Source organism: Gadus macrocephalus, chromosome 21 (assembly GCF_031168955.1).
Source record: "Gadus macrocephalus chromosome 21, ASM3116895v1".
In the NCBI taxonomy this organism is placed as follows: Eukaryota; Metazoa; Chordata; class Actinopteri; order Gadiformes; family Gadidae; genus Gadus; species Gadus macrocephalus.
The window spans coordinates 6,181,070-6,197,178 of record NC_082402.1 but is presented as its reverse complement, the minus strand read 5'-3'; the positions used below and the strand labels follow the sequence as shown (position 1 = coordinate 6,197,178).

Genomic DNA, 16,109 nt, shown 5'->3' with positions numbered 1-16,109 from the left:
TAAGCTCTGTTCTCAATGGTCCAGACTCCGTAGCTTCGTAGCACCTCTAGTTATGACCTCCGGTTCAAATAAATATAGTTTAGGAAAGTGGAGCCTAAAGACCTGGCTCCACTGTTTGCAATTAACACCAGCCTGCTGCTCAGAAGGTATGCTAGTGATGTGGCCCGCGATAACATTAAGGCTAGTAATAGGGCTGGGCGGTTAATCGAATTTTGATCGAGATTTCGACTTTAGCGTCAAACGATCACAAAACTAATATATTCGAGTTTTCGATATATATATTTATTTATTAAAAAAAAATTAAATGTTATATAGAAAATGTAAAAGAATAGCTGGATACATATCTGTACATTATTTTAGATTTGAAAATTTTCTATTCGACCACATTGTGTTTCCAGTTACAAAGTGTTTTTTGGGAGAGATACGCTGAATAAATACGGCATGTTCTCAAACGCAAAAATAATAATTTAAATAATAATCGTGATTATGATTTTTTCCATAATCTAGCAGCCCTAGCTAGTATGCATGAATACAATCCACTGTGATCATTTTCTGCATCATTTTCTGGACGCTAAGGGTGGAGGGTAAGGCTAGCAATGTGATAATGAATGATAGGGAGGAATTGTAAGCATTTGAAAAACACTTTAGAGATATATATGAGTGAGTCGGCAGCTCTGTCTGCCAAGTGAACAGTGACAAAGTCATTCAATAATAGTGTAGGGGGGCCATTACTTCTGACGTAATGTCTCCTTTGTTGATGTTCTTGGCTGTGGCTTCTCCACCCCCCCCCCCCCCCCCCCCCCCCCACCCCATCTCGCTCTGCTAGGGAGATTATGATGATGATGATGGTGATGGTCCTTCATGGACTCTCAAAATAAAATGTATGGGTCTTATATTAAGACTGTTTGTACTCTAGTAACCATAAATAGACATCTTATTATAATGTCATTGATTATTTAATGGATTAATGAAACCCCATCTCCAACCGAATGTACAAGACACGTGTTATGTACACCGATGTATAATACATAGGTGTTCTACATAATACATGTATGATGTACTACATCTATGTATTGTATCTGATGTCTCCAATCTCCCAGTGTGAACACTCGTTTATAAAAGTAAGCCTAATGCATCAATCAAACCAGCATGATGAAATGTGGCTTTATTCCTCCCATCCACTTTAAGCGAGAAGCATAATAATACTATTAACAACAAGGCATCACTTTATAGTAACCTGACCACAGGATGGGGGGGCTGGCTTGCTTGGAGAGAGAGCCCCCATCAGCAGCACTGTGTAAGGGCTGTGATTCGATGATGGAAGAGGCAGCGTTGCGGAGCTGGCAGCCGCGCATTGGGAAGCGTAATAACATGCCAGGCTGAAGGCCACCACCAATTTGTCTGGCCACTCGCTCCCTCAAAAAGTGAATGAGTAAGCACTGCCCTTATGCCAAGATTAGCATACTCATCTCGGCTTCTTTTCAATCGGTCCGATTTGAAAAGAGGCTTTAAAAATAGAAAACGTTGAACACGTACAGGAAAAGGAAATTCGTGTCTGGGTGGATGTTTTTCCGAGTTGAATTTTTTTTTTTAAAGAGGAGCATTTTTTTCGCACCGTTTTTCATTTTTTCTGCTACATGTCGTTTTTCACAGGAGTAATTCTGTGATGGAGAAGGAAACGAGGGCAAGGCCGTGGCATTGGCCATGAACAGCATATTGTTTTTCTCCGGTCGACCTCAGCACAATGTCCTTCCCATTGACCCACACATTCATTTCGATTACCTTCCTTTGTGTCTCCATCCTCACAGTACATTACCTACATGGTCACTTGTGACCTGGACACCATGCTTTTTAAATTGCTTCCTTCAGGGAAACATACAAGACTTCTATCTTTTTCACATGGAAAACACATTCCAGCACAATACATGTTTTTGGTTCATGGCATGAAAGCCCTTTAATACGCAAATCAATTCAGTAATGTGCGAGGCGCCGGTAAACTGAAGATTGGAATCATGCTAACCCTAATAGATTCTAAGAGATATAAATTGTGCGGCAGATTTAGTTGGGAAAATTGCGCTTTTTATCTGCCTGCCACGCTTGTCCTGTCTTTACTGATCCTGCGAGGCATTTCTCAGGGTTCTAGCTGAGGTGTGGGGGGGGAATACCGTGTCCATTACTGTGGCCCAGCAGTGTATGAAACAGTCCTATTATGGGCTGTGCTGCCTGTTCCCTTGTATTGTTATAAATAATGCTCCCTCTCCTGTTGGCGTCCATTTTAGACAGCATCGATCCACCAGGAGATTGAAAAGAGCAGGAAGCCCGACGTGGCTCTCAAACCACAACTTGGAAAACCTGAAAAAATTTAAATCAAGGAAAGTATTGTAAAACACAAACCAGATGAATACATGAATAAAACAAACACGTTGATAAAGTGGCGCCGCACAGAGCCAGATCTATTCAAAGTTTGTTGGTTTTACCCCCAGGTGTGATGGCGGTCAGGCATTACTGAGGCACTCCAAGCGCACTCCTTGCACCTCAAACATAATCCGTCTTTCTTACATAGAAGACCCGACTAAGTGAGGTGGAAGTGAGTCTGGATGTGCTGTGACAGACCGCGGCTCATGAATACCGCATTAGTATTCCGTACGGCGTCAGCCAATCAGCCGCCTTCTGCATTAAAGTTCTGGGCGGCTGTAGCGTAATGAGGGAGGGAGGGGGGTATGGGGTGCTTGTTTTGGTACATTTGGTGCCGCATTAACGACGACGCAATCAATATGTTTCTTCCGCGCGCTTCTTGGAAGACACTTCATATGAATCATGCAAATGACGCTAAGTAAACAAACAAATAAACAAATGAGTAATATATATATGTAGGTATATATATCAAGAAATAGCTCTTTATTACCGCCAAGACATGGGCGTTGGGGGGGGCGAGGGTAGAACGAGGCTAATGAAGACAAACACATAGATGTGTGAAGGACTCCCTGAAGGACTCAAAGTCCATGAATACTAATGCTCCTCTTTCTCCATGGCTTCCTAAACCCCCAAAACTAAATGTCCATGCCAGAGCAGTCCCAGGCTCAGCCGGGATTAGAGCGCTATGTGTTTAGCTGGATGAGGCAGCGGGCGCAACGCAGATTTCAGTCCACAATCACGGCGTGCATGGGCCCAGACTTTCTGTGAGTACCTTACCGCTGAGATATCATCAACGGAGGAGCTGGGAGGGATTTATCTGGGATCTCTTTGCGACCTCCATGACAGAGAGAACCCACGAAATCGGCGACGTCTGAAACGACATGGGGAATCGGACGCTAAGTGTGAGCTTTACTTGAGGGCTTGATAGCGTCTCCACGTCGGAGCCGTTAAGCCTGTTGAATCACAGAGGCACCCAGTTATTGTCGTTCCAGGCCCTCACATGATGGTAATTGTCGTCATTGGGTGGGAAACATTTGGCAAAATAGGGTCATTTAGTCATTAGTGCCTCACAGGAGGTGAGCTTCCAGCTCTTACAACCACTCTGAAGCCCCCTCGTCTCAGTTCCTCCTGCTAGAGAGTGGCTGAGGGCGCGATCACCGTCGCAGACTCCAGGTAATCAGTATCTTTAATGCAGTTCGGATGAACACGCGACGCAACAAGCTACGCAATAAACTGCTGACTAATCATACACATTTTTTTTTAATTTCTCCGTCTTTTCCGCCAGTTGGCTCCGTTCCACGCCAGTCGCTAACGGCAACCATTCCGGCACAGCCCCTCGTTAAAATTAAGGATAAAAATAACGCAAACACAGCATAACCCGGAGGAAGTATGATTAGTACGGTAATATGAAAATTGATATAATTAATAACAACAAGTGCTTTCCGATTGCCCTCTGCCTGGACCCCGCCAACACCACCACCACCACCTCCACCAGCTCGACCACCACCTCCGCCCCCCTCCCTTACAGGAGTAGGTCCGGGTCGCCTTGGCTGGCGAGTGGTGCACTCTGCGCTAATGAAAGGTGTCCCGTCAGCAGGAGGTGCAGCTGCAGCATCGCCGGCCTGACGGATGGAGGATGGAGGGAAAGCTCCACCTATACAATCCTCCCTGGCACCGCTACTGCAGGGGGGGGGGGGGGGGGGGGGGGGGGAGAGAGGGAGGAGAGGAAGAGAGGGGGGGGGGGGAGATGGGGGGGGAAAGGAGATGGGGGAGGTATTGTGGCGGGGAGAGAGGGGGGGCAAGCAGATGGGGGAGGTAGGGGGAGGGGGGAGGGGGGCAAGGAGATGGGAGCTAGTAGGAGAGACGGATGGGGGGGTAGGAAAGGCTGAAGAGAGGGAGGGGGGCAAGGAGATGGGAGAGGTATAGAGAGAGGGGGGGAAGAACTAGAAGGAAAGAGGAACGGGGGGAGAGGGGTAAGAGAGGGAGAGGGGAAAGAGGAGGGACAAGGGAATGAGAGAGAAGTGGGGGAGGCAAGGAGATGAGAACTAGAAGGAGAGAGGGATGGGGGGGAAGGAGATGGATTAGGAAGAAGAATAGAAGTGGGGGAGAGAACAGGAGATGAGGGAGGTGGAAGCAGGGAGGGCGGAGGGGCAAGGCGATGAGAGAAATTGGGAATGGCGGGAGTGATGAAGGAGAGAGAGATGACAGCGGGAGAAAGAACGAGAGAGAGAGATGGAAAGGGAGGGACGGAGAGAAGGAGTGATATCCCTCGGTGGGATTGAAGGATGTCCCGGCCAAGGAAAAGCCCAGCTAAGTGATTCATGCTTGGTCAGGGATCCGTAAGCAAATTACTGATTGAGATAAGTCCCCTCATTGTTGCCGTGGCAGCCAAAGAAGCAACACTTTGCTGATGGAATCTCCACTAAAAAAACCTGGGGAAAGTGCACGAAATATGCTCATTACTGTATACTTCTAGATATTATAATCTAGATACTAAATTTTAAATACTATATTAGATACCAACAGGGGACATCAGACCGAAAAAACATCAAAGTAACCATTTGGATAAGCATATCCACTCAGACCCACTGAATACTTGCCTGTTTAAAAGCAAGAAAGTTCCCTCCTGCATATATTGGCTCATTTAGTCTCTCTTCTGACAGAGTTTGCCAACAAAAAACGTTTTTTGCTTCCTGCTGAACTTTGGGAATCAATGGAGAATACCTAGTATTTGCTATCAACCTTGTACAGCTGTTTAAAGTAAAGCAGCAGCCATGAATAGTGAAGCAAACTGCCACTTGGCCTAGCTGTTGAACAGGACACGTTCACACAAATGTGCACGCACACACACACACACTCACACACACGTATACACACGTACACAAATATTCAAACACATCCACACACGCATGCACACACAAATGCTCTCACACACACACACACACACACACACACACACACAGAAACACAAATACACATACACGCACGCACGTACACATAGACACGTACACATAAACACGTACACACACACACACACACACACACGCTCTCCTATGAATTCCACCTGCCAAATTATGCTAAAAGTCGCAGAACCCCTCTTGGGTAAATATGGAGAAACAAAACTGACCGTCAGACTGGAAAATATCCTTGGATGAGGATTTATAGACCGACCAGGCTGGAAAATCGACAGTTCGGACTATTATTCTTCTGGGAGACATCATAAATCTGGAGCCCTAAAACTCTCCGAGAGGCTTCTTGTACAAATCCATATTCATTGTTAGTGGAGCATCTTCCAGACGTCTCCAAAGGGACTGTTTTTTACGTTTTAATGTTTCACAATGAGACACAACGAGAGGTTTAAAGCGTAATCGAACCTTCCTGTTTCTGCTCAAATTCAAACACCATGAGATAAAAATAAATGCCTTTGCTAGAGTTGCAGGAAGGCGGATTATCTCCACGGTTACGACCCAGAACAACTTGGTGATACTTTTTTATTACCGTCCAGACAGACGGGTTAACTAATATGGAGAGAGAGAGAGAGAGAGAGAGGGCAGCAGACGGCGATAGAAGGTAAAAATCAAAGGTGTGTGGGCTCCCGTATCGACAATGCTGTTAACACCAGGGAGATTCATGGAGTTGATGGGGGAGGAAGGGTGGGGTACCTGAGCTTTGGGTGACATGGGCAGGACGGGCGAAGGGGATTTATGTCCCCTTCGACCCGAACCTGGGAGGGATTGGATATGTGGTGGGCGAGGACACTGCCATCCATGCAACCAGTGGCTGAGGTGAGATGGTCATTTCTCTGGTAAAGCGGTAAGATGATGCCATTTGCTGGAGTTTCACCACCACATCAACATTCGATCACGCTTTGTTGAAGCTAAAGAGTGGCCCTAGTTTTTGTCTGTTGCTAATTGGGTCTTGTGATAAGAGTGTTTGACTCCCAGCCAAAAAGGTTGATGTTTCAAACCCTGATGTTTGCAACCTTCATGTAGGCATCCCTGAGGAAGACGTTCAGCCCCTACCATATGGTACTCGTGCTAATGTATCCTAATAAATTCATTCACATTGGAGAACACAGTGATCTTGATTTTCCAAGCATATTCCACCAGCAACGAATGGACAACACCAGAATATATAAAATAAAGAAAAAGAATGGGTTGTGTTATAATTCAAATACAGTGAAGCAAATGATGACTGGTGGACGTGGGGGTTATTTTGGATCCGTAGATTCAAGGTCATTTAGGATATTGAACATGTTCAGTGTAACAGACTTGGTTCTATAAATGTAAAATGTCGAAAGGCCCGTCTGACACGTTGATCAGAGCACCCACTCGCTGTGAGTGCGAGTGCGATATGACTGCCCCCGTGAGGCCATAGTCGGTAATAGCCTACACACCTTTATGTTGCGTCTTCGTTGAATTACATTAATTTAATATTGCCTGTTTTAAATATATATATAAAAAACGTTATAGGTCAATATTGCCTTTAGCCTTGTTGACTGTTGCATAAAGAATGTGCAGAAAAATATCGGTGCACATTTCGAAAATGTATAGATGTGATTCCGTGCAAAGTTACTACATTCTCACACATTGGAGATTGTACATTGAGCGCATCGAAAGGCATGTTTTTGCGTGGCGGTCACGTGTTCAGCAGGAGGACAGGAGGAGCGTCGTTCTACGCTCGCTGACCACGGTGCAGCTTCTCCCAGAGGCGCTAAGGAAACCCAATCTAAATTATTAAACGGACTTCATATCGCCAGTAAGCATTTGCTATCTAATTGCGTCTGATTGCACGGTTAAACCTCGTTTCGTCCATCGTCTATCCGCTTTCCAACAGTGTAGCTGCATGTTAATGTTGTTGTTCATCACTATTTGTTTTATCATCATGTCATCCAATGTGTGTGTTGTGGCAGTCGTGCTAAATCCGCTATAGCCTGCCTCCGAAAGGCACGAAATCTGGCGGTTTGTTTCTTTTACACATTTTTCCTAGCACCGAATTTAGATCAGTATTGATAGGCCTATTGAATAATTGACGTCCAAAAAAATAATAAATGGCTGTATAGCCTCATATGTCCCCGATGAGGCGTAAATTATTCGTTTAGTATTAATAATAGTTGCATATTTGATGGATATCTCTTGATGGTAGTCCTAACGAGAAACCACCTTGAGCAAAGATTGGGAATCGGATAAAAAAAATCCGATTCCCAATATATATATATAATATATTTTAAAAAATATTTTTAAAATATATTTTGATTACTAAATGAGGACGAAGACTTTTTCATGTGGGCATATCCTTGATTAGCACATAAAAAAGGAATTAACACATAAATACAGAATAAATACAGAAATAAATAAATAGATGTAAAAGCATGACTAATGCGTCAACCTTAAATATGGCATCTTTCTTTCTTTCATTCTGTATTTCTTTCATTCTTTCTTTAGATGGATGAATCAGAGCATAATTGTTCCCATGCGGTCATCTTGACCTGAGGGTGACCGTGGTCCTATAGTGACCAATCAGAGCGCAGAGTGGATCATAACAGTAACATAACCGTCCGAAGCTCCACTGTAGTAAAACCGCTCCTCTCTGCTCTTCTGAATATTGCCTTAGTCCACCGCCTTCTCTGCCACCAGCACTTCTTAAAGGTGAGTTCTAAATAGCCACTTTGAATGAATGTACTTTGCCATAGCTTTGTAGTAATTCATATGAAAAGGTAGTTTAGCCTAAGATTAACATCCCTTTAACGCTAGCGTCTTTTTTATTATCATTTTAAGATAAGAATTTATTAATCCCGAAAGGGAAGTGAGGGAAGTAATAATACAAATAAGATAAATACACATAAGAGAATTCCCACTATAAACATATGTACAAAATAAACAGAATAGAATGAACTCAAGGTAAAAAGAAAAAACGTGCAATACACGATCAACAGAAGAAAAATTGCTCTTCCAATTCCCTCAAATGACCCATCCTTTCTTCTCCTCCCATGATTGGCTGATGGTGCTTCAGGGGGTCGGAGCCATGGGATGTGGCGGCAGCAGGATGGACGTGCTGGAGCCCCACTACCTTGAGAGCTGGACCAAGGACACCGAGTCCACCTGGCTGGCCAGCACCGACACAGACATCCCCCTGTCCTCCATCCAGAGCCTGGCCTCGGAGAGCTCCTTCGACACGGGCTTCACCTCCGAGAAGACCAGCACTCCCGGTGAGGGACCCAACCAGGGGCTAACAGATAACCAGGAGCTAACAGCTAACCAGGAGCTAACAGCTAACCAGGAGCTAACCGCTATCCATCAATACCACCCCCTTGGAAATCCAAAATGAACTGAGAGGTTCCACACTAGTACGCATGACTGGGAAATTGTCTACAAATGTCAGGCTACCTTCAAATATCGATAGCATGTAAAACGAAAATCTCCTGTACCCCAAATGCATCTCAAGCGGCCCCCAAACAGACCCGACACCCAGTTTGGGAAACTATTCTAACGCACATCCATCTTTGTTTTGTTGGCAGGGCCGGACATCTTTGAAGACGGCCTACCCCACCCCGCCCAGGCCTACGTGAAGGTGTGCTCCTCTCTGTCGGAGGCCAGTCTGGAGGACGAGGAGACGGAGGCGACCACCCCGCCCCCCAAGCACCCCTCCCCAGACCAGGGGCCAAGAGGACCCCCCGCTGGGACCACGGTTCAGCGCAGGAGCGTGCTTCACACCGAGGAGATAGTAAGATGTCTATCTCCTGAAGAGATATTAGTATCTAGTGGTTCAGCTCTCTCTGTTATGTTATGTTTTTGTATATAATCCTTGAATGAGCAGGTAGGGGTTAGGCTATCTTGCTTTTGGAGGCCTACAAGTAGACTGCAGACTTTGGACTTGGGGTTTGAACCCAGAACCGTTGGCGGGGGGTATGAAGCCCCTAGGGCCTAGCCACACGACAATCATTTTAATTATTCTGGCTAAGCTATGGCTATGGCTCACCTATGTTTAATAACTATGACATTTCATAGATAATTATGACAATAAATAGGAATTTCACCATTTAATTCAAATACAGTCCAAACCTATGATAATATGTACCTAACCTAATCATCCTTGAAAACAAAAGCTTTATTTAATTAACCAACTGATAAATGAACATCATCTGTCCTGAATTTTTAAAGTATTCGCCGAGGTATCTGTTTATCTAAGGCCAAATCCCATTTCTACCCCTTACCCCTCCTTGTTTTGAAGGGGTAAGGGGTAGAAGTGGGATTGGGCCTAAGACAGGGGTTTGCCTGTCTCTATCCCTTTAAGCGTACCATCGTATTTTACTCATGCGTTCCGTTCCTAACTCCATCAACATCATCTCCACTCCAAACGTACCAACCCCTTCCTCAGACCAAATGGCAGAACAACAAGATGTCCACCAAGCAGGTGACCATCACGGTGACCCAGAGCGTCCGGCAGGTGGACCAGCGGGGCAAGGTCCAGGAGAAGTCGCTCACCACCTACGAGGTGCTGAAGCCGCTGGACCCCACGCTGGGCCGAGGGGAGAGGACCCCGGCCCGGCCCAACGCCCCGCGCCAGCACGCCACGTCGGAGGAGAAGCCGTGGGAGCCAAAGTCGACCGTGCGATGAGGCGGGATCGGGAAGAAACCGTTTGACCGTTTTTTTTTAACCGTTACCGAGGTGTAACGGAGGAACTTGGGTCGGGGTACCGGGGATTTGCCGTCGTGTGTTTACAGTGCGTGTTTACTGACTGGACCACCGGTGTGTTGAAGACAAGCAGAGGGGGCTGCAGTCGCTATGGTGGTTAGGACATAGCTTTGCCGTTTTTGACTGCGTTGTTACCGAGAAACAGTACTTGAGTATTTAAGGCCGATTTAGGGTCGTTTTAGACGCAGAGACGTAAGCACGTAATTTACACAAGGGACTTGTTTTAGACAAGTTTTGATTTACGGTTCCTTTAAGGTTCCTTAAGGATTGCGCGTGTTGCAAGGGGATTCTCCGCCAGAACAGTAGGGGGGGCAACGAACGAATCTGTGGGCGTGGAAGTAGAAATCGTGAGACTCCTGAAAGGATGTGGTTAGCTGGCCAATCACAGTCTTTGCGAGCTGCGTAGGGCCGTAGTGTTTTAGTCGCATAGTCAGGAATTTTGGGCGACGCACTTAAGCACGTAAGGGGGGATATTTTACCACGCAAGGGGGGGTTATGTATCTTACGTGCTTACGCGTTACGTCTAAAACAGAGCATATATCGGCCTTTAGAGTGTACTTTTACTGAAAGGAACGAACCAATGAGAGAGGAGGGCAGAGATTTCCTCTTGTTAAGAAGAAAAGGTTTTCTACACTGTATTAGTATTAACTGTCTGCCTTTTGCTGTGCTGCTCCTACTGAGATGTTTTGGGCTATTTATATACATGGGATTATATGACTCGAAGAAGGTAGAGCAGAAAATGTGAATGTATCACTCCTCGCTTTGACATTAGCCTTGAGAATGACAATCGTGGTACAGATAATACGCTGAAATCATCATTATAAATTAATTTGTATTTTATTCACATTTGATTAATACATTGTTTTAATAGTTACCAGCAGCATACGTTACAACGTCTCAGGAAGGTGATGTATCGAACACTACTACTGCACTCGGTCTGTGAAGATGATGAATTCTAAAATGTCTGTGCACCGTTTGTTTTGTGTATTTATATCTTTCCATGTGAAAGTACAATTGTCTGTTTAAATTATGTCGTCTTCTTTCGCACCTCTCATGTTGAGGGATATTTTATCCTCTCACAATGAACAAGTAACATCCATATAGATTCAAGGTTCAAAGATATAAACGGTCCTGAATTCACTACACAGAACTGGAACGATGGAGAGACGTTGAAAACACACATTTGATCTCTTCTCTTGGATGTTGACAGTGTCAACATCCAAGAGATCTAATAGTAATCCTACTGTTAGATCACTAATAGTAGGATTAGTGATCTAATCCTACTATTCTCAGTAATAAGGAAAGGGTTAAATTGTAATAGTAGATCTCCACAGCATCACTTCTTCAGCGCCAACAGAATGAGGGATTTGACGTGCAGCTATTCAGAGGATATGGCTTCAAAAGTCAGGGTCGGTCTGTACATTTGGCAACGGGGAGTTCTTAACAGAACTGCGTGATTTGCTTCCGAGGTTCAGCTCTGCGTGGGAAGCGTGTGGATCTGTCGCCGCTCATCGTACGCCATCCTTCCGGCTCGGAACGCTGGCTCCTCCTGCTGCATCCACGCCTCCACGGAGAACTCTGGGAAGAAGAAGGCGATCTCACGCCGCGCCGACTCCATTGAATCTGGTAGGAGGAAGAAAGGAAGGGAACTTATTTTAGAAAGCCCGTTTCAGAACCCCCCAGGGTTGTACTGTGCCGCAATAGAAACGTACAGCATAAGATACTGTATGACGGACAGAGGACGAATTCATATATGGGTCAATCACTCTGGTCCGGACACACACACACACGCTCAATTTCCACAGAAGATTGACATCTCTAGAATAATTGCCAACAACTCTTTTGGATTGGAGATTAAAAAAAGCACTGAAGGATAGAAGTACCGGTAGTTAAAACAATTCTTCTACATTATGGAGTCAGTCATCCTTGAGTAAGATGCCCTAGCACCACCCTGCTCATTGACGACCATATATAAATCCCTGTAGGATGTTTGGTTGAAAGCATCTGCTAAGCGACCACAAACTAAGGGTGCACTCACACTAGGCCATCTGGCCGTGGCCGTTTTCACACCTAACCGTGCTCAAATCTGCCAGTGTGAGTGTGGCCAGGCCAATTTGGCCACTTGGGAGAAGTGTGCTGCTACGGTCCGGGCCGCTACGGTACAGATGCTAATGAGCGGACACACGCACGGCTACGCAACCTGAGCTGGATGACGTATAGTCCATGCGACGACGACGGACATAATAACGGCGACGAGCCTTCTTTCCCATTAAACGGTAAACATATATCCAAATAAGCAACAGACTCGGCAAAGTGCGAACTGTGTTCTCTGTCTGACTGGCGGCAGACTTTATTATGGTCCATGCAGCGGACGCTTGGTGATGACGTGTTACTTACGACGTGATGACGTATGTAAGAGCCTACCGTGGCCAGGCCACAGTTGCGACGGCCAACGGCCACGGCCAGATGGCCTAGTGTGAGTGCAGGCCAGAGAACAATGGGGCCATTTGAGCACGGTTAGGTGTGAAAACGGCCAACGGCCACGGCCAGATGGCCTAGTGTGAGTGCACCCTAAGAAGTAGTGAATAGTTTACCTGAGCCATGGGTGGTGTTCCTGGTGTCAGTGAGTCCGTACTGGCCCCTTAAGGAGGCTGGGGAGGTGTATATGGCCCTGAACACTTTTGTGGGCCCCATCAGCTCTCTCCAGTGACTCACAGCGTCCTCCCTGGCCAGAACGTACGCCCGCATCGGCCCACTGGGGGTGGAGGGTTAACATGGAATGTTAAACACTTTATACGCTTTTTGTTGACAATAACAATCTAATCATCCCACTCCTCGTCTCAATGCGGCATCTCACATGGAGCCGTGGTTATTTTGCCGAGTGGGTTGAAAGGGAGGGTATGGTATTGTTTGCTTCTTCTCAAGGTTAGCACCATTGTTTGTCGGTTACTGTGGCAACTGCTGCTAGGTCTCTGCTTAGAGCTTTGTGAGAGATGGCTGTGGGGTTATAGTACAGGCTGACATCTTATCGGTGGTTCACTTTACACAACACCGGGGAGGGTATATTTTAAAGATACATGATGTATCTTGTTTATACATGTACATGTTTTTCATGTATATGGGATCTTATCTTAAACATCTGATTTAAACTGAGGACATATTTTAAGCAACTGGATTGTTGTTAATATTGCAGACCAGAAATATGTGTCTTAGCCATTGTTTTTTTATTGGCTGAGTGATGCTTGGCAGTCCTTTCATTTATCTTTATCAAATTCCATTTTCAACTGTACCTTGACATGAATTCAACAAGTCTTTGATAGAAGAATCTTCCTAGGAGGCAGAAAAAAAAGCAGAAAGGTGTTTCATCTCTCAAGGCTGAAGGGAAATAAACAAAGAAAACTATTTCCACTGTGATTGTTGTGTTGCATAAGGACAACAAAACTCAATTCACAAGAATCATTTCCATCAAGAGGAGGTTTAGGGTGACCAAAGCGTTCTCCTACAGACGCATACCAGGATGGTTCTAGCTTTTCAAAGGAAAACAGCCAAAGCCACTTTGTACTCACAGGAAGAGGTCTTTCATTAGGAAAACATTCCATCGAGGAAGAAGATTAATCCTTTTGTTATTGTAAATAAAAAAATAACGTGTGTGTGCGTGATGCCCATATATGTAGGATATGTATACACACAGGATATTATTAGTTAAATATCAGTAAGATACTGCATCCATTATCGTAGTATCAGTACGATACTACGATAATGGATGCATACTGCATCCATTATCGCTCACCTGCATGTTCAACGTAAAACTTCTCAGAGTCCTGTTTCTTCCAGGCAAGGTCTTTGCATTTAACAATAACAAAGCTGTTGTCCAGGATCTTCTGATGAAGCGCCTGAAAACCGAGAAGTCAAATCGAAAGTTCCCTCACTCTGATACACATCCCAGAATATAACAGCATAGGGCCTACACCCTAAGCCACAATGAAATGATACTGCTTACGAATGTATGAGTTTGAATCTACAATGTAGCATTTGGGTATGAATTGTAAGCATTCTTTTGTTATGCAACTCCAAAGCAAAACTAATGAAACAGCCTTACGGTGATCAAATCCTAGAGTATAATCAATTGAATATATGAACATATAGACATTTCTACACGTGACAGAAACGACCATAGGAATGCAAATGTTATGTTAATTTGTGTATCCATCATGCAGTGTGCACAAAAACCAACCTCCAACACCAGGGGGTGCGCCACGCCGTCCGGTTTGACGACCGCCAGGGTGAGTTGGAGGGCTTTGGCCAGGCGTGCGGTTAACAACATGGCTAAAAAAGGAAATCAAACGGTAATGAATGAGTTCACCTCGCTGAATCTTCGATGGATTCAGCTGAATTGAAATCACAACCACCGTCCATGCATACCAATTAAACGTTTAGTAAGGTGGTTGGAAGGAATACAGAGTTTGGATAACAGATGATTATCTCGGGAAACGAACATGATTATAAATAAATGTATATATTCTTTAACATTGGAACAGCTTGTTAAGAATAAATATACATTCATTGTAATAAATCATAAATAACTAAGTAATATTAATAAATGTTGCGAGAGAGAAAGATGTATCGTAAGAGATATCTCCGATTACCTTACACCTACGAAGATGAAGTCGTTTTATTATGAAAATATATTAATGGATAAGCCATTTAGGAAAATGAAATATAATGCATGAAAAGCGGTCTGCTATTGCTTTCATTTCGCTATAGAATATTGCTTTTATTATTTGGTCCGTTCGCTTAAGCGGTCCCTCTAAACCTCGACAGTCTCCTTGGTTCCTCTTAAAGATTCCAAGCTCACAAACTAAATTAAATATACATTTTGTTTTAAAATGTTTTACAATTAAAATGATATACCAAAAGGTGCTTTGTTGATATTGTTTACATTATTATTTTCCATCAATCAACCAAGCAGACATTCATATAATTGATCAACAGTAAAGGAACTGTTTTAAAATGAGGATGAACTTCAGAGAAACATTATTGACTATGGTACCTTCTTTCTACCACATTACATTATCCTTAACGCTGATTCTACTCTGGCACAACAACAAGGGAACTTTAGACCTGCATAGTGTGAAAAAAAGGCCATATAAACTTTGACAAGTAGTGTCTATCATTATTCTCACTCCATTCCCACTGTGTCTAAACAAATGGTGACGCGCTGACACCTTTAAATTGATTGTCATGCCCATGACTTGTCTTTCTTCCCGAACTAAATTAGGACCTTTCTTTTCAGCCAGATTCCTTCATATGTATACGAAACTTGTACCAGTGGAGTGAAACAAGATATCCTAGCAAGTTGGACAGTTGGACTTTTTTGTAGGTAATCTGATAAATGTGACAACTGTGCACTGACACTGTTTAAGTGCAGTTAAAACTTACACAGTGGGATGGTTGGGTCTTTGGTGGTGTGAAAAAAAAAAACGTTTGGTAGTGTGAAAAAAAGTGACAGTGCCGCAGAAGTAGTGCAATATAAGATAACAATATAAGAGATGCAACCTAATTTAAATAAAAGGCAAATCAGTAGTAAATATATAGCACTGCTATGTTATTGCAGCATGTGTAAACAGTCTAATGAATGAAGAGGTGACTATGCAATGTTCAAAGTTTTACTTTAGATTTATTATTTTATACTTAAAACATTTAAAAAAATCTTAAGGCCTTCTTGAACGCTTTTCCGAAAACGTTCTCAAAAGAACACAGAACCACAGAGGACAGTGGCGGGGGGGGGGGGGGGGGGGGGGGGGGGGGCGGGGGTTGGGGGGAGGGAAGCAAAGCAAAAGCCGACGTACTCTGCTCGACATGACAGCTTTTCCGCGCGAGGAATCCCATCAACGCAGCGGATCACACATGTGAAGTCTGAAAACAATGCTCGCATTCCCACCAGGAGTCCCGATATGCTTCCCCCCTCCCCGACAGAAGGAGGACTCTGTGGAGGTCTG

The 16,109-nt window shown here is 44.4% G+C and overlaps 2 protein-coding genes across 3 annotated transcripts; one reads left to right on the top strand and one right to left on the bottom strand.

Annotated features, from left to right (window-relative positions):
* Window positions 1-6,881: 6,881 nt before the first annotated feature.
* On the top strand, window positions 6,882-11,137 carry baalcb (BAALC binder of MAP3K1 and KLF4 b). 2 transcript variants are annotated; one of them, XM_060042299.1, is made up of 5 exons: window positions 6,882-7,173; window positions 8,029-8,063; window positions 8,428-8,623; window positions 8,933-9,138; window positions 9,793-11,137. In XM_060042299.1, exons 3-5 carry the CDS (start codon window positions 8,440-8,442, stop codon window positions 10,030-10,032), a joined length of 630 nt encoding a protein of 209 aa, XP_059898282.1. In that variant the 5' UTR covers window positions 6,882-7,173; window positions 8,029-8,063; window positions 8,428-8,439; the 3' UTR covers window positions 10,033-11,137. The 2 variants fall into 2 exon arrangements, with proteins under 2 accessions (XP_059898282.1, XP_059898281.1); XM_060042298.1 differs by having other exon boundaries at window positions 6,903-7,173; window positions 7,860-8,063.
* Window positions 10,929-14,929, bottom strand: nme6 (NME/NM23 nucleoside diphosphate kinase 6). The gene is made up of 6 exons (XM_060042301.1): window positions 14,757-14,929; window positions 14,345-14,436; window positions 13,901-14,003; window positions 13,401-13,440; window positions 12,705-12,865; window positions 10,929-11,733 (listed from the first exon to the last, which is right to left on the bottom strand). Exons 2-6 carry the CDS (start codon window positions 14,432-14,434, stop codon window positions 11,582-11,584), a joined length of 546 nt encoding a protein of 181 aa, XP_059898284.1. The 5' UTR covers window positions 14,435-14,436; window positions 14,757-14,929; the 3' UTR covers window positions 10,929-11,581.
* Window positions 14,930-16,109: the final 1,180 nt, after the last annotated feature.